A 17,720-nucleotide genomic window follows, 5' to 3' on the forward strand; every position below is an offset into this window, starting at 1 on the left:
AAACTACCGTATTTATCGGGGTATACCACGCACCGGCCTATAACACGCACCCTCATTTCACCAAGGATATTTGGGTAAAAAAAGTTTTTTACCCAAATATCCATGGTAAAATGAGGGTGCGTGTGTGCGCGTGTATACCCCGATATACCCCCAGGAAAGGCAGAGGGAGAGAGGCCGTCGCTGCCCGCTTCTCTCCCCCTGCCTTTCCTGGGGTCTAGAGCGCTGCTGTCGGCCCTTTTCACCCCCTGGTTATCGGCGCCAGGGGGAGAGAAGGGGCAGCGGCACCCATTGCCGGCGCCGCTGCCCCGTTGCCTCCCCCCATCCCCGGTGGCATAATTACCTGAGTCGGGTCCGCGGTGCTGCAGGCCTCCGTCGTGCATCCCCAGCGTCGTTGCTATGCACGTTCAGCACATAGCAACGACGCCGGGACGCACGCCGGAGGCCTGCAGCAGCGCGGACCCGACTCAGGTAATTATGCCACCGGGGATGGGGGGAGGCAACGGGGCAGCGGCGCCGGCAATGGGTGCCGCTGCCCCTTCTCTCCCCCTGGCTGTCGGCGCCGCTTCTCTCCCCCTGGCTATCGGCGCCGGCACCGATAGTCAGGGGGACAGAACGGGCAGCGGCGCCGATAACCAGGGGGTGAGAAGGGCCGACAGCAGCGCTCTAGACCCCAGGAAAGGCAGGGGGAGAGAAGCGGGCAGCAACGGCCTCTCTCCCCCTGCCTTTCCTGGGGGTGTATCGGCGTATAACACGCACACAGACTTTAGGCTAAAAATTTTAGCCTAAAAAGTGCGTGTTATACGCCGATAAATACGGTATGTAACCTCTTCCATAAGCTGGTTTATCATTAAAAGGTGTACAAGTGTGCTGTTGACTGCCTGGCCATGCTGGGAGGTGTACTTTTGCAACAGCTGGAGAAACACAGTTTGGAGACCGCTGTTTAACACTGTACAATGGGAGTATATCATCCACGTGTTATGCGTAAGGAGCAGCACTCACCCATAGATGACTTGGTAAATAGAGGAGATCTGTGCCATCCATCAGGCGTCTCCGGCGGTTGGTCTGTGACCTCAACAGCCGGTACAAAGAATGCACTGACCAATCAGGACTGGATGGACATGACCTCTTCACTGCAGCCAATCAGCTTTCAGGGATTATGTTTACAGGTGGACAAATATAGTTAAGAATAATAATAATGACTTTTACAAAAAATGAACCCTGCAGATATTGTAACATGATCTGTGAGCAATGAAATGCCCATTATGATGCAACCTTAGACTGCCTAGTCTTACTTTATTACTTTCTAAGAATTAACCAATTTATGATTACCCTCCTTCCATTGTGTTCCTCCTGGCCAAACTATAACAAGTTTTTCTTTGATTAGATAAACAGAGCCAATTTCTTCCAAAAACAGCACTCACCTGTCTCCGTTCCAATGAAGTCAAGTTGTAATACCACCCACTACCTGAGGACAGTTGTGGTAGGGCTGGGCGGTATACCGGTTCATACTGAATACCGAAATTTTTGTGCTGCACGATTTGAATTTTAACCCATACTGGTTTGGCCCCTCCCCCTTGGGAATGAATGAATCAGCCCAGAGCTGCGCTGTCCCCACATCGAGGAACTACTCACATGTCACCCGCGAGCGCTGCCCCCCAATTAATTATCAGCCAAGCGCTGTCCCATCAGGGTAAATACTCACATGTCACCCGCAAGCACTGCCCTCCTCGTCGTCCTGTTCGTTGCGGTCACCGGCGATGACACTCTATACCAGTGGTCTACAACCTGCGGACCTCCAGATGTTGCAAAACTAAAACTCTCAGCCAACGGCTGTCCGGGCATGCTGGGAGTTGTAGTTTTGCAACATCTAGAGGTCCGCAGGTTGAAGACCACTGCTCTATACTGTGCAGTATCTCTATGCCCGGGCTGCAAAAAATTTAACTTTAACTCACCTCCCGTTGGTCCGGTACCGGCCACACCTGCTTCTTGGGAATGGGAACGTCGGACAGCCCTCAGCCTATCACCAGCCGCAGCGATGTTCCGCCTCGGCCGGTGATAGGCTGAGCCCACTGTCAGGTAAGAAGCCGCCAGAGCTCCTTACATGACTCACATGACTCCTTACGCTCAGCCTATCCCTGGCTGGGGCGGGACATCGCTGCGGCTGGTGATAGGCTGACGGCTGTCCGACGTTCCCGTCCCCAGCGTAAGGCCGACGTCAGAACATGCGTTAGTTTATTTTGTTTACCTTTTGCAGCTGGGGCATAGGGATACCGCATAGTATAGAGTGCCAGCACCGAACAGGAGGACAAGGAGGGCAGCGCTTGCGGGTGGCATGTGAGTATTTACCCCAATGGGGGCAGCGCTGGGCTGATAATTTGGGGGGAGAAAATACCGTTATATACCGTGGAACCGCCAAAAGTTACAAAAATACCGCGATACACACATTTGGTCATACCGCCCAGCCCTAAAGTGTGGTGCTGATTTTAGGAGAAATTAGCTCTGTTTTTTAATTCCTGGATAAGCCCTTTAACCCCTAGAGGACAGGTGATTTACATCCCTGTGCCCTTGTACTAGGTCTCCTGACGCAGTGATCAGAACAGCAGCCAAGACCTTATGAATAATGGCGGACATCAGGGATCACATCAATGTCTGCTATTAAACCTGCATGTCCTGATCAAAGGCGCAAAAGCCTGCATACAGCTCTGTATACAGAAAAATAAGAAAGTTACAGCGGTCAGAAGAGGACAATTTTAGGGTCTATTCACATGTACAGGATTTAAAGCTGCATTCAGTCATTTCGTTTACATTAAAATCTGCTGCATAAAATCCTGCGCATCAAATCTGCACACCCCAAAAGTTGTAAAATTTAGTTTTTCTTTCAATGTACTTGCATAACAATTACTTTCTTACATACAAGCTGCTTACAAGTTTTGGCCCAAGAATTACTGTGCATGTATGGGAAACAGCAGCCGTGGTGTACAAATATATTTGGGCAACGATTTTAGTGAAAATTATGATTATTTGCATAAGGAATTTAAAAGTGGAAAGGTTTCTGTTCTTAAAATGTAATGTACAATTGAATTTGAAAAAAAAAAAAAAAAAAAGAAATCATGATCATCTTTACCTGACAGTCCAGTATTTCAACAGTAGGCAAAGTGTCCAATCTTATAAAGATGGTTTTATTCATTCAGCACAAACATCATTAAATACATAGTCCCATACAAGTAAGAAAACATTTGTTTCATGTATGATATATCAAAGTTTTCATGGGCAGGTTGCATAATGGCACAATAAAAAAAATGTAATGTTTTCAGATATTAAGACAAGAGAAGAAGTACGCAACAGCCTAAAAACAACAGCTCATTTACCCACATCCTAAAAATACTACATTATCCGAATAGGCACAGCACTTTACAAATCAGTCTTCTCCTTCTACATTTTCCACGGAGATCCTTCATTTCAGGTAGCACCAATTGAAGCGTTTGCCAACTGCTTATCTACTTGACTACTGTATAAGGTAAAGCTTTTAACCCATCTGCTGTCACGGGGGCCCCAAGGCGCATCATCCTGCCACGCGTTTCAGGCCCGTAGCTATGGGGGTATGGTAGTGTTGAGCAAACACTACTGTTCAGACACTGTATGAATTCACAGCACAGTATATAAGTAAGGCTTTATAGAATGATAGTTTTACAATACGCAGAGCAATGCTTTAGACTGAGAAGATACTGTTTCATGAGATGGTTGTGAAATGCGATTTCCATGGGTTATACGGAATCTTGGATAATGACTACATGCTGCGTTACAAACTTTAGCTTATTGGTTATATCACAGTCCAGTCTCTTTTTAACTCTCTCTTATGGAGGCGTCAGGCTCTAGAAGCTGCTGTTTCTTTAGGCAAAGCATCTTGATTCTCTCCCTTATATGTTCTGCTGTGGAGGCCATGTCACTTGGACTTCCAAAATACTGCTCAGTACTGTAAGAGAAGAAGGAATTGTTTAGTTATTAAGGCGTGAAATCGAAGCTCATTCCCAAGTTTATTATTCAAAATATGTTATATCTAGACGGGGGAAAAGAAAAACACACCAAGGAGGAGTTGTTAAAGGGTTACTCCGCTCCCCAATGTTCGGAACATTGAGTTCCGAATGCTGTGTGCGGGCTTCCGTGTTCACGGCCTGTCCCCCTCAATGAAAGTCTATGGGAAGGCCGTCGCGCCCCCTCCCATAGACTTGCATTGTGGGGGCGGGATGTGACGTCACATGACGGGCCGTGACGTCACGAGGGGGCGGGCATGAACACAGAAGCCCGCACACAGTGTTCGGAGCTCAATGTTCCAGACGCTGGGTAGCGGAGTAACCCTTTAAAGAGGTTATCTGGTGCCAAAGAGCAGCACCGGCATTCTATGCGGGGCTGCATCTCCAGTCTCGTAAAGATCTTTGTTTCCGGGAGTGGAGACGGGACGTAATGCCACGCCCCTTGTTACGTCACACCATGCTCCCCTCCATTCATGTCTATGGGAGGGGGCGTGACGGCCGTCACGCCCCCTCCAATAGACATGAATGGAGGGGACGTGGCGTTAAGTCACGTCCCCAGTCCGGGAAACAAAGAGCTTTCCGAGACTGCAGACGCAGTCCCGCATAAAAATGCGGGTACTGCACGGAGATCGCGGGGGGTCCCCCGTGATCACACATCTTATCCCCTTTGGATAGGGGATATGATGTCTTTGGCCGCATAGCCCCTTTAAAATCGAACGAAACTTCATATATGTAATGATGACAATCCAGTGTTTGGGTGTGAAAGGGACCTGAGAGGATCTTGCAGAAAACCAGACTTGAGCAGCTCCTACCGAGCACACAGAATGTACAGACACACGACATACCCATCAGGATAAATTACAGGCACGGTTAGTCTATCCAGAAGAGATTTCCCAACACCTTCAACTTCTTCAAACTGTTCAAAATCCAACACAGATTCAGAGAGGTCTGGGCTATCTTGTAACATCTGCAAGAAATTGCACCATGTACAGCGAGTGAGTTATACAGATGTAATGTCATGTATTCAGGCACTGGGGCACGTTAATATTCTGTTAAAAAGTAAAGCAATGGTCGACATGGGGCATGCTGCTGGAGCCAGGAAGTGCTTGATGTCACCTGCATCCACTTTTATGTACAGATAATGTAAATAAATTGATTGCATTCGCTTCAACTTAAAAGCCATGCATCTTTATCGATAGAGCATTTGGAATCATAAAAGTGGATGTGCTTCCAGTACTAACTATTTAGATCAAAGTGGCCCCAGTGACTGGCTGATCTCTGCAGATTTACATTGCAGTGGCCTCTGCAGGGCAAATGTATTATTACATGGCACCCACGAGGTCACATGTTTTTATTTTTTATTAATTATAATTCAGCTTGACCTTTAAATATATTGGTAATGGAAATGTGTGTTTCCAGTATGGCACTTTAGGTCAGTACCTCATCTGGTTTCTACTCATCTTTACATACTGTAGCTTTCTCTTGTATACTAACTTACACAGCCTAAGTCTGTTGTTTAATTGGTCAATCTGACCCATTTGCTTATTGTAGTTTTTTTTATTCATTGTGTTTATTTATGCCCCTGAAGAACCTATTGTATGTAGGGGAAACACGTTGGGCTTGTTTAAGGGTAATTGTGCAATAAGGGACTACTAGGCTTAGACAAAGGGCAGGGGTCATCCTTATTAGGACAAGTGCCCAGACGGACCCTGTGCGAGTTGGGGTAGTCTCACAACATCTCCCCTAACAGAGATTACCAGGGATATTATGACACTGTGACTACCCTCTCCCCCTGACATAACTTATCCTAGTTGTCTCATTGATTACTGAAGACGTATTGGCTGCCAAGCTTTTCCATCGAGTTACATCATTTTTAGCCTCCTGGCATTATCCTGTGAATGGTAATTGTGTCCACCACAGAATTTATTCTTGTTTGTGTGTTAGTGGGGTTTTTACGTTTTAACAGGCACTTTAATAAATGTTACGTTTTATACATTGTGCACCCCATCTGTGATTTTGTCTTCTTCCAAGGGTGCACACCCTAGTTTTGCATGCGCAAACTGAGCACTGTGATTCCTTACAGTCATGTGTATAAACCTTTGACATTTGTATAAACTTTTGACTTGTCGGACATTTTAAATATTTAGTCCAGAGTTTAGTCCCAAGTTCCGCTGTGATCATCATTTTTTGCTAGGTAAAGTATGCAGCAGCACGCTTCACTTCCCAGCCGGCTGGCTGTCTGCCTGATCCAACTTATGTTCCTCATTATAGTCTATGGAGCGCATCTGTCGGCCTGGATGGCCTGGCTCCAGCACATCTCACACGGCTTTGACTTACGATCGCAGCAGATCTCAGGACTGAGACCCAGTGCGATCTAATCTTTTCACATCTCTAGATGCCATGTCATATAATCATATACTTTAAAGTGTTCATTTAATTTGTATCACTCCTGCTAAACTGTCGACAGGGTCTAGCAGGGATTAGTGTCATTATTCAAAGCATTGAATACCTTTTGTAAGTGGATTTGGCGTCTTTATTCTGTATAAAAAACATTTTGTAGATGGTCCTCGAGTGTCCAAGATGTGTGGCCTGGGGTGCACTATGACCTAGGGCAGCAATGTCTCTTATCCGCTGATATCCCTCCTGCTTCTCCTGTTGATTGGCACACAAAGCTCACCTGCCAGCGGCATCCCTGGTAGATTGTCTGTGAAGTGCCATCAGCTTCATCACACTTGCACCGATGGCACATGCATAAGCAATATACACAGGGCTGTTGCTGGCAGGCGAGGCCGGTGTGTATCAATCAATGGAAGGGGCAGGGGTGACGTCAGCGGAGATCGGCATTGTGGACCCCGGGCCACATATATCTCTGAGACACTTGTGAACCATCTGCAAAACTGACCAAAGTTTAGCAAGGGTCATTTTTGTAACAGAAGCACTCTGGGAATTTATTTTTTATTTTATTTACTGACTGGTAAAAACATGCTATAGCTAAACATCCAGTATGATGCTCCTATCACCAGGATGCCTTATTCCTGGCAATGCCGCTCTTCCAGTCTCACTTCTCACCCATTTGACTGTCTGCACCCCACTCACGTTGACTGACATGTTTAGGGAATGTGGCTTCTGATCCACAAAGCAGTCGCTGTGGGTCGCGGACAATTGCTAGCCAAAAGGGACAAGCAGTGGGCATCAGAGCTCTCCCCAGAAACTGAGCGTATCAACCCCTGCAGGAAGCAGAGGCCGACAAGCCCACTTCATGTATCTGTATGGGAGAGCTGGAGATACAGCATAGCTGGAGAGGGCTTGTTGGCCATCACTTGGTGCGGGGGTCGACACGCTCTGTTCCTGGGGAGAGTCGGGGTGCAGCGCAGATCAGACACTTAGCCCCTATCATCTGGATAAGGGATAAGCGTTCCTGCACAACAGTACTCCTTTAATTATACCATGTCTCTACCGAGCAGTGAAAATAGAAAATAAAATAATATTTGAGCCCAGAACGTTTCTTCAGTAATTTTAAACCCTTGTCACAAAAAAAAAACATTAAATGAGTCAAGAAAAAAAAAAAAACTTGACAATGCATTAAAAACCAAGAGTAAGCTATATTGTACTGACAGAGCAATACAGGAAGATGCTTTAGAAGAGTACAAGCGACCTTTAGATGAATAGAAGTACTTGGCGCGGGTCATATGCAAATGGGTCTAACCTTTTCTGCATTGGAGTGAAAAGCGAGAGCCATTTCCAGCCTGTGAACCCTCTCTTCTGAGGTTATCGTAAACTGCTTCCATACTCTGTTTAGTTTCGGAAGCGTGTCCCCCGATGACCTCGACGTACATCTTAGAGACTGACATAATACAACTGTGGCCTGCAGTAACTGGCGACCGTAATCGTATGTGCTCTGCGGGAGGAAATAAAGCCGTAATGGGCAGGGGAAGGAGAAATTATTTGTTATCGTTGCTAAAAGGAAGAGGTCAAAGAAATGGTCAGACCAAGGAACCGGCACCTTGGGTGAATTTTAAGACAGTGTTTCCCAACCAGGGTGCCTCCAGCTGCTGCAAAACTGCAACTCCCAGCATGCTCGGACAGCCAGAGGCTGTCCGGGCATGTTAGGAGTTGTAGTTTTGCAACAGCTGGAGGCATCCTAGTTTGGAAACACTGTCTTAAACTTAAAGGGGTATTCCGGGCAAAAACATCTTATCCCCTATCGAAAGTATAGGGGATAAGATGTCTGATCGCGGGGGGCCTGCCGCTGGGACCCCCGCGATCTCCCTGCAGCAGTCCGCATTCTATTCGTATCTGCATCTGCAGTTTCGGAAACCGCCGGGCTTCCGAGACGGGGACGTTCATTTCTATGGGAGGAGGCGTAACAGCCGCAACGCCCCCCCCCATAGACATGAATGGAGGGGGCGTGGCGTGTCATTTCCGAAACTTTAGCTGCAGCTACGCATAGAATGCGGGCTGCTGCATTGAGATCGCGGGGGGGCCCGCCGCTGGGACTCAGTTTTTGCCTGGAATACCCCTTTAACACAGCGCTATAGCTTTAAAGGGTTACTCTGTTCCCCCACGTCCGGAACATTGAGTTCCTTAACGCTGTGCGCAGGCTTCAATGTTCACGCCCGCCCCCTCGTGACATCACAACCTGCCCCCTCAATGAAAGTCTATGGGAAGGGGGCGCCACACCCGCTCCCATAGACTTGCATTGAGGGGGCGGGACGTCACATGATGGAGCGTGACGTCACGACGGGGTGGGCGTGAACACGGAAGCCTGCAAAACACAGCGTTCAGGAACTCCATGTTCCGGACGCTGGGGAGCGGAGTAACCCTTTAACAAACAGTAGACACAAGATCTAAATCTATCCTTTTCTATATAGTTTAAAAATTTCCACCACATATTACTTTATTTATTTGTCATGGCGGCATTACAGATATCTGTGAGTGCTGCACTGTCTGCTATATAAACAGTCACCCACTTTTCATAGAAACAATATAGAATATAAAATGCCTGAATAGAAGTTGTAAATCTCTGTTCACAATAGAGCTACGGCTGTCAAGATCAGTCTTCAAATAGATAGACCCCAGTGACTTATAACATTACATGTTCGATTTCTGATGTTTTTGACAGCAGGTATAGCGGTACACACTATAATGGAAACATAGATGTAAATCTCCTAATGCAAATGTGAACAGGGCAGTACTAGTTGTGGAATCAGGGCCGCTTAATCTATTTATCGATAATAATAGCTAACTTTTTTTGGGTTGGCCACAGGTACTCTTTTAATGGGTACTCCAGGCAATTGTTTTCTCTCTCCATAAGTCGAGACTGCTATAATAAAATTAAAAAGAAAAACCTTGACTTTCCTCCTGCAGCTCCTTCATTACCACCGGTATTGCTGTCCTGTCCTCCAGTGCGGTCTTCTTCTTTCTTCTGGGGCTGACAGGCAACACTGGAGCTTAGCTAATCGCTGGACACGGGTGTCCCTGTCTCAGGTGGTGATGCGCATTGGGCACCAGGAAGAAGACCGGGACTCAATGCATCACACTGCCGTTCAGCCAATCACTGGCCGAGGCGGGATACTGCTGTGGCCAGTGATTAGCTGAGCTGCTGTGTGACGTGTCCGGACTCAGAAGCAGGAACAGCCATATTGGCAGCACTGGGAGAGTGGTGGGTGGTAAGTCAAGATTTTTACCTTTGAATTGCGGCAGCCTGGGCAGAGAGAATTTTTTTTGCTGGAGTACCACTTAAAGGAGTACTCCAGTGCAACATAACTCATCCCCTATCCAAAGGATAGGGGATAAGTTATAGATCGTGGGGGGTCCAAGCGCTGGGGCCCCCCCGGATCTCCTGGAAGGGGCCGCGGCAGTCTGTGGGAAGTGCAGTTTCGGCCCCAGCAGAAACCCGCGGCAGACATGCCCCCCTCCATGTATCTCTATGGGGTACATGGATGGGGCATGTCGACCGCCGCGTCATGCGGGGACGGAACGCCCACTTTCCAGCATACAACCGCGGCCCCGTCCAGGGGATCTCGGGGGGCCCCAGCGCTCGGACCCCCCATGATCTATAACTTATCCCCTATCTCCCAATAGGGGATAAGTTATATTGCACTACAGATGTCCTTTAAATGAAGGGATGAAGGCCATCACGTATCTCTCAGCTTGAGTGACACACTTTTTTTCTTTTTTTGCGCTACTATGCCGAAACAGAAAAAGAGGGTGACCAATGCAGGTGTAGGTTCGGTTTACTAGTATACTTTGTGTTTTAGTTTCCACTTTACAGATCTCCGCTGGTAGGCTATGTTCACACGTGGCGCTTTATTAGTCGATTATGCAAATTGCTGCAAAACATGCAATTTTACCAAAATCTCAGTCAATCCAGCAAAATCCTGCAAGGTACTAAATTACCACGTGTGAACACAGCCTTTGTGAATGTGGTCAATAAAGATAACAATCAGAGGCTGATAACCCCTCCTGATCATGTCCTGCTCATCTAGATGCATGGCTCCCTCCTCTTCAATCGTAACTAACTGCTTTATTGTACAAAGAAGGGATGGAGGACGGCACTGGACCCTTCAACCGTGCATGTGGTCACCTGGTCTGCCAATCCGGGTATAAATAAAGAAGAAAGCACAGGCCACAGCACCAGTCTGGAAGCTTTGTTTCCTGTGCAAAAAAAAGCTAAGATCTATTTGTTACAAATGGCAACATTTCGGCTCAATGTGAGTCTTTATCAAGCATTCTTACTAAAGGCTCACATGGAGCAGAAACGTTGCCATTTGTAACCAATAAATCTTAGCTCTTTTTGCACACGAAACAAAGCTTTCAGACTGGTGCTGTGACCTATGCTTTCTTCTGCCTTATTGTACACATACTCCTGCATACAACTTACCTTGTGGACAAGTAGTGTATTGTATGAGCTGCATATACAAAGTAAATAGGATAGTGTGCGGGCTGAATACACAGCCAGAATAAGTCGCAAATGTATTTCACATTTAAAGTTATTTATGGTGTCCGCTACACATTGAACCTGCAGGCTAGACACTTGTCTATCAAATTCACCAAGGAAGGGGTGAAGATGTGGATGAAGGTAAGAGGTATCTATAACTTTAGACAAGAATTCTGTACTTCTGCATGGGACTTACCTGTGCAACATCCACAAATTTCCTATGTTTTTCTATTAGTATTTTGGTTTCTTGACTGTCGTCTCCCAGTCTGATGTGTGTCTTTAGTAAGGCATCAAGTAATTCATTCAACCAGTCTACCGCCTAAAAAAATGCCAAAGAGGGAAATAGTGTTAAAAGAAAAAGACTAAAATATGTTCAGATGAGCTGGATGAGTATTAAAATAAAGGAAAGCTGTCATCCTGTTCACCCACACTAAACCCAATCCACTGGGTTATAGCACGGGTGAACAGTATTCTAACCAGGGGTCACTTACTTATTTTGGTCCACTGGCTGCCGAGATAGTTGCCTGTAAAGTTCCGTTATTTCATCCAAGAATAGCGCATTGAAGGCGATGCCCCTGCCGACTGGCCACCTCTGCCTCCTGAAAAGAAGGTCCTAAGCCCACCCCCCGCTTTTAGCATATTCATACTCTTCAAGTCCGCATCCTAGTGACGTGGAGTCACAGGTCACGTGAGCACAGTGCTCTGTCTGCAGAGCGCATGTGCCGGAAGATTTCACCCAGCGGAGCGCTCTCCTTACGCAGAGCTTACATCAGGACATGAGAGCTGGTTGAAATCTTTCAGCGCATGCGCTCTGCAGATTTATTAAAATAAATAAACAAATATCTATATACAGCACCATAGAGCATGTTGGAGCAAAAAAGCTTGTTCCTCAAATGGACCAAGTCCAGTTCCTATGGTACGTTTGCACCAGGATTCCTGGGTTTTCCCTCAGCTCCTTCTGCACCCCAGTGGTTCCAGAACATGACTTCTTATCCACATATATGGACACCCTGATATGCAACTAAATAAGGTGAGGACCTTTCTCAGTCGATCCCATGTGGCAACCAATACTGTGCATACATACTGCTCTGTGAGAAGCGCCATTTTTATAACGCTATTGCATCTGCATAGATGGTAGAATGGCCGGCCGACCTTGTATTGAGAACCGCACACATGTGGAGTGAAATAGGGAAGATGTTTTTTTAAATAGACATACTAAGGACAAGTGATGAAGGAGACATGGGGAAACTGAATGAAAGATCATGTTGGATTTCAGGAACCAAGTATGGTGCAGGGTATTCTGATACTGTCTTAGGCATGAAAAGTGCTTGTCCTTTGCAAGTGCTAATAAATAAAGTTAAGTGAATAGAAAACAGTGAAAGGAAGCTCATGTTAGCAGAACGGATAGATGGGACTCAATTTTGACTTTTTACGCACTGATCTGATCATGTCTGTCAAATTGGAGTCACATTAATGGAGGTCTATTGATGTCTTCTATGGAAGGGCAGATTTGTAGAGCATTTTTAACAACTATTTAGAGAAACCACCCACTAAGGCAGGTAAGTATATGGGCCTCAAAAGCACCCCGTGATGTGCCTAAGTATAGGTGGGGTAGGGAAAAGTCAGATATCCATTGACCTCCAAATGGGTAAATTATAGGAAAGAAAGAGAGGGAGAACAGGAAGGAAGGAAGAAGTTGTAAAATAACTATTTTGTTTTAAATCAAGTTGGGAAGGCCAGTAGTCATCAAATAGGCCCGATATTGAGTGTGCAAATATCTTAGTAGGACTCTACAACAGGTATTAGAACAAACTAGCACTTGAAGATCACTCATTAACTTATTGATACAATTCCAGTTAAGGTTTTTAAGTCTTACCTGAGCGGCGTCTTCTTCACACTTAAACAGTTGGACCATCTGCAGCATTTTTAACCTCCGGACATCCACCATGTCTTCACACCTGAGAAGAGAATATGGATGTAGGCAATCTGTATTCCTAGAACTGGTTATTTATTCACAGTATCCTACAGATAAGCCCTGTAAAATCACTTGAGTGAGCAGCATCTGACAGAATAAAATAGTCTTTATATTAGCATACGGCCAATCCAAGTGCATTTATATGGGAAGTTATGAGAGACAGCTGTCAGCCGTACAACAGCTATCGAACGACTACGATCTGCAACAACTAACTATACATCTACCTAAAATCTGACTGCAATAAAATACCTTCCAACAAGCTGATTTTCTACATTACTTTATTTTGGTACTATGTGGAGGCCATAAGTATTGGTCCAGTCAATGGAAAGCGCAGAAAACCTTCCACCCAAAAAACAAAACCTAACACCATTAGGTCAGTTTCACTTTTACCCTTAGTCCCTTGTATAAAACATTTTTCTTTACATCAACCAGTGACCAACATTGAACCCCTTAAGGACTCAGCCCATTTTTGCCTTAACCCCTTAACGACGAGCACCGTAAATGTATGTCCTGGTGACGTGGTACTTAACGCACCAGGACGTACATTTACGTCCTAAGCATAACCGTGGGCATCGGAGCGATGCCTGGATCATGCGCGGCAGGTCCCGGCTGTGGATTGCAGCCAAGGACCCGCCGGTAATGGCGGACACCCGCGATCCCGCGGATGTCCGCCATTAACCCCTCAGATGCCGTGATCAATACAGATCACGGCATCTGCAGCATCGCGGTCACTTAATTGGATGATCGGATCGCCCGCAGCGCTGCCGCGGCGATCCGATCATCCAGCACGGCAGCCGGAGGTCCCCTCACCTGGCTCCGCTGTCTTCCGGGAGTCTTTTGCTCTGATCTGCCTTCCCGCAGACCAGAGCAGAAGATGACCGATAACCCTGATCAGTGCTATGTCCTATACATAGCACTGAACAGGATTAGCAATAGAGTGATTGCTATAAATAGTCCCCAAGGGGGACTATTAAAGTGTAAAAATAAAAGTAAAAAAAGTTGAGAAAAACCCCCTCCCCCAATAAAAACGTAAATTGCCCCATTTTCCCTATTTCACCCCCAAAAAGTGTTAAAAAAATATTTTATATACATATTTGGTATCGCTGCGTGCGTAAATATCTGAACTATTAAAATAAAATGTTAATGATACCGTATGGTGAACGTAAAAAAAAAAAAGTCCAAAATAGCTGCTTTTTTTTATAACATTTTATTCCCAAAAAAATTAATAAAAAAATGTATTAAAAGTTTTATATAAGCAAATATGGTATCATAAAAAGTACAGATCACGGCGCAAAAAATGAGCCCTCATACCGCCGCTTATACGGAAAAAATGAAAAAGTTATAAGTCTTAAAAAAAAAATCACAAACTTTTTAACCAAATTAGTACGTTTAAGATCCCCCTATTTTGAAGCGCAACAGTAATAGAAAAGTATGTTATCACGGGTAACATTTTAATCGTATTGACCCAAAGAATAAAGAACACATGTCATTTTTACCATAAATTGTACGGCGTGAAAATGAAACCTTCCAAAATTAGCAAAATTGCGTTTTTCTTTTTAATTTCCCCACACATAGTATTTTTTGGTTGCGCCATACATTTTATGGTAAAGTGAGTGATGGCATTACAACGGACAACTGGTCGCGCAAAAAACAAGCCCTCATACTAGTCTGTGGATGAAAATATAAAAGAGTTATGATTTTTTGAAGGCGAGGAGGAAAAAATGAAAACGTAAAAATAAAATTTTCTGCGTCCTTAAGGCCAAAATGGGCTTCGTCCTTAAGGTGTTAAAGGGGTACTCCGGGGAAGTTAAGAAAAATTAAAATGCCCCAAAGTCATCACAATACCTGTTATGTGTCTCCTGTAGTTATTCATGTGATTTTGGCAGTTCCTTTGGCCCCTGATGTCTCCTAAATACTTTTTTTTCCTTATCTGCAGCACAGACTACAACTCCCAGAATTCAGCTCTGTGTAATGGCTGCCAGCCAACTGCTTTCACTATCTGTGTGCAGGCTTACACTGCAGCTCTCTCACTCTCTCACAATCACACACACCTATACACACACACACACACACTGGGGGAGATTTATCAAACTGTGTGAGAGAAAAAAGTGGAGGGATTTTCCCACAGCAACCAGCTAACAAGCTGAGGTAAAGTGAAAGCTGAGCTGTGATTGGCTGCATATGGAGAAATATCTCCACTTTTTCTCTCACACAGTTTGATAAATCCGGGCCACCTCCTGCTATGAATTTTTCTGTGTTCTGAATGGCAGCATATTCAAAAGGGAAACAGCAGCTACGGTGTGTGCTCAGTTGTGACTAAGAATCTTCACTGCTCCTCACACAGGGAGGGGAGGTGTGGCTGTACAGCCAGAGCTCTAGCCCAATCAGAAATCAGACAGAAATCAGGTGATGTTGTCTTGATGGGAGGGGCTGCTCTCACTGAGGAGACAACGTGGATCTAAAAAACGAATTTTTCTCACACTTCCTGCATGTAAGTGACAGCTGAAAGAGGAAAACTGTTGTATATAGCTAATGAATGATATTTAGACAAATGCATAGGTTGGTGAGAGGGAAAGAATCGGCTATGGATTTAGTTCCCCGGAGTACCTCTTTAAGGACTCAGACAATTAAATTTTTAAGTTTTTTTCCTCCTCACTTTCAAAAAATCATAACCATTTTATATTTTTATCCACAGACTAGTATGAGGGCTTGTTTTTTGCGTGACCAGTTGTCCGTTGTAATGCAATCAATCACTTTACCATAAAATGTATGGCGCAACAAAAAAAAAAATACTATTTGTGGGGAAATTAAAAAGAAAACCGCAATTTTGCTAATTTTGGAAGGTTTCGTTTTCACGCCGTACAATTTATGGTAAAAATGACGTGTTCTGTACTCTTTGGGTCAATACGATTAAAATGATACCCATGATAACAAACTTTTCTATTATGGTTGCGCTGAAAAAAATCACAAACTTTTAAAACAAATTAGTACATTTAAAATCCCCCTATTTTGAAGGCGTATAACTTTTTCATTTTTCTGTATAAGCGGTGGTATGAGGGCCGTGATCTGTACTTTTTATTGTTACCACATTTGCTTATATAAAACTTTTAATACATTTTTTAATCCATTTTCTTGGGAATAAAATGTTATAAAAAAGCAGCAATTTTGGACTTTTTTATTTACGTTAACGCTGTTCACCATACAGTATCATTAACATTATATTTTGATAGTTCGTATATTTACGCACCCGGCGATGCTAAATATGTATATTATGTATTTTTTTTTATTTTTTATTTGTTTTTTACACTTTTTGGGGGTGAAATAGGGAAAATGGGACAATTTACGCTTTTATTAGGGGAGGGGGGTTTCAATTTTTTTACTTTTTTTTTTCTACAATCATTCGATTGCTAATACTGTTCAGTGCTATGCATAGGGCATAGCACTGATCAGTGTTATCGGTCATCTTGTGCTCTGGTCTGCTCAATCGCAGACCAGAGCAGAAGACCCATGGAAGGCAGTGGAGGTAGGTGAGGGGACCTCCGGCTGCCGTTCTGGAGGATCAGATCACCACGGCAGCACTGAGGGCGATCCGATCAGCCATTTTAGTGACCGCAATGCTGCAGATTCCGTGATCTGTATTGATCACGACATCTGAGGGGTTAATGGCGGACAACCGCGTGATCACGGATGTCTGACATTACCGGCGGATCCCTGGCTGCTATTAGCAGCCGGGACCTGCCGCGCATGACCCGAGCATCGCTCCGATGTACGTCCTGGTGCGTTAAGTACCAGCTCACCAGGACGTACATTTACGTCCTGTGTCGTTAAAGGGTACTCCGCTGCTCATCATTTGGAAAAAAACTGGTCTGAACGCTGGAGCCAGTGTTGAGAGCTTGTGATGTCATAGCCACGCCCCCTCATGCTGTCACACCCCGCCCCTTGCATTGAGGGGGCGGGGCGTGAGGTCATGAGCTCCCGGTGCCGGCTCCAGCGGTCGAAACAGTTTGTTCCAAACGCTGAGAAGCGGAGTACCCCTTTAAACTGAATAGAGTGCGGAAGGCGTAAATCGTCTTGTCTCGTCACTACGTTGTGAGCCACTTAAGAATAACAACGATAACCTTCCGCAAGAAAGCACAATGCCTGGAGATGTCACAATGACTCAGATAACTTTCAGCTCCACTTAAGAACCTGTCAAGACATTGGCAGGACCGAGGGCGCGCATGAGAATCAGTTGATTTAATCTTGATAAATGTGCTGAAAGCCAAATCGCTCTTGATCAAATCACAAAGGATTTTGCTTAGTATGACGATAGTGATGGGAAAGGATTAATCTACCCAGACCTTCACCTTCAAACTTAGCAAGTTTTCTTGAAAAAAATAAATAAAAAATTTCTCTTATTCTCATATTTTTATTTAAAAGCGTCAATCACATGTTGAAGTAGAGAGGCCATGTCCCCCGAAAAGTAAATCTGTATGCATACCATTATAGATTTATTTTCACTGACCCTCTTCCCCTGCATCATTACTTTCAGTACTGAGAGTGATTTGTGCCCTTAGAGGTCATCCATCTATAACTATATTCAATAAACAGCATATAGGGCAGTGATAGTAAAAAAACTAATTGCAGGGGAATGTGCAACTGGTGGAGCAATAAAAAAAAACAGATTCTCGTCACAATTAATTTACTCCCTTTCTATTTAAATTTTTTTTATTGTATTTCTAAATAAAGAATATTTAGCAGACATTTGATGTAATTTTAGTGTTGTACATGTATA

The 17,720-nt window shown here is 44.8% G+C and overlaps 2 protein-coding genes and 1 long non-coding RNA gene across 6 annotated transcripts in view; 1 reads left to right on the top strand and 2 right to left on the bottom strand.

Moving 5' to 3' along the window:
• Positions 1-1,074, bottom strand: part of CCDC141 (coiled-coil domain containing 141) — a 290,158-nt gene extending 289,084 nt beyond the window's left edge. The window contains exon 1 of the mRNA XM_056534334.1: positions 1,000-1,074. Coding sequence (XP_056390309.1) covers positions 1,000-1,041 — 42 coding nt within the window. The 5' untranslated portion in view covers positions 1,042-1,074. The remainder of the gene's footprint in view (positions 1-999) is intronic.
• Positions 1-17,720, top strand: part of LOC130284212 (uncharacterized) — a 101,886-nt gene that overhangs the window by 68,701 nt on the left and 15,465 nt on the right. Inside the window, exon 1 of one of the 4 annotated variants that reach the window (XR_008846948.1) lies at positions 15,157-15,244. The exons of 2 other annotated variants lie outside the window; for them this stretch is intronic. This is a non-coding gene — a long non-coding RNA (uncharacterized LOC130284212). Of the gene's footprint in view, positions 1-15,156; positions 15,245-15,331; positions 15,438-17,720 lie in introns of those variants that run through there. One more of the 4 variants, XR_008846950.1, reaches the window with a different exon arrangement.
• Positions 3,164-17,720, bottom strand: part of SESTD1 (SEC14 and spectrin domain containing 1) — a 194,174-nt gene continuing 179,617 nt past the window's right edge. The window contains exons 14-18 of the mRNA XM_056534338.1: positions 12,848-12,929; positions 11,168-11,290; positions 7,738-7,929; positions 4,877-4,998; positions 3,164-3,973 (exon numbers count right to left, since the gene is read on the bottom strand). Of these exons, the coding sequence (XP_056390313.1) occupies positions 3,844-3,973; positions 4,877-4,998; positions 7,738-7,929; positions 11,168-11,290; positions 12,848-12,929 (649 nt within the window). The 3' untranslated portion in view covers positions 3,164-3,843. The remainder of the gene's footprint in view (positions 3,974-4,876; positions 4,999-7,737; positions 7,930-11,167; positions 11,291-12,847; positions 12,930-17,720) is intronic.

The sequence above is a fragment of the Hyla sarda genome, chromosome 8 (assembly GCF_029499605.1).
Source record: "Hyla sarda isolate aHylSar1 chromosome 8, aHylSar1.hap1, whole genome shotgun sequence".
NCBI lineage: Eukaryota > Metazoa > Chordata > Amphibia > Anura > Hylidae > Hyla > Hyla sarda.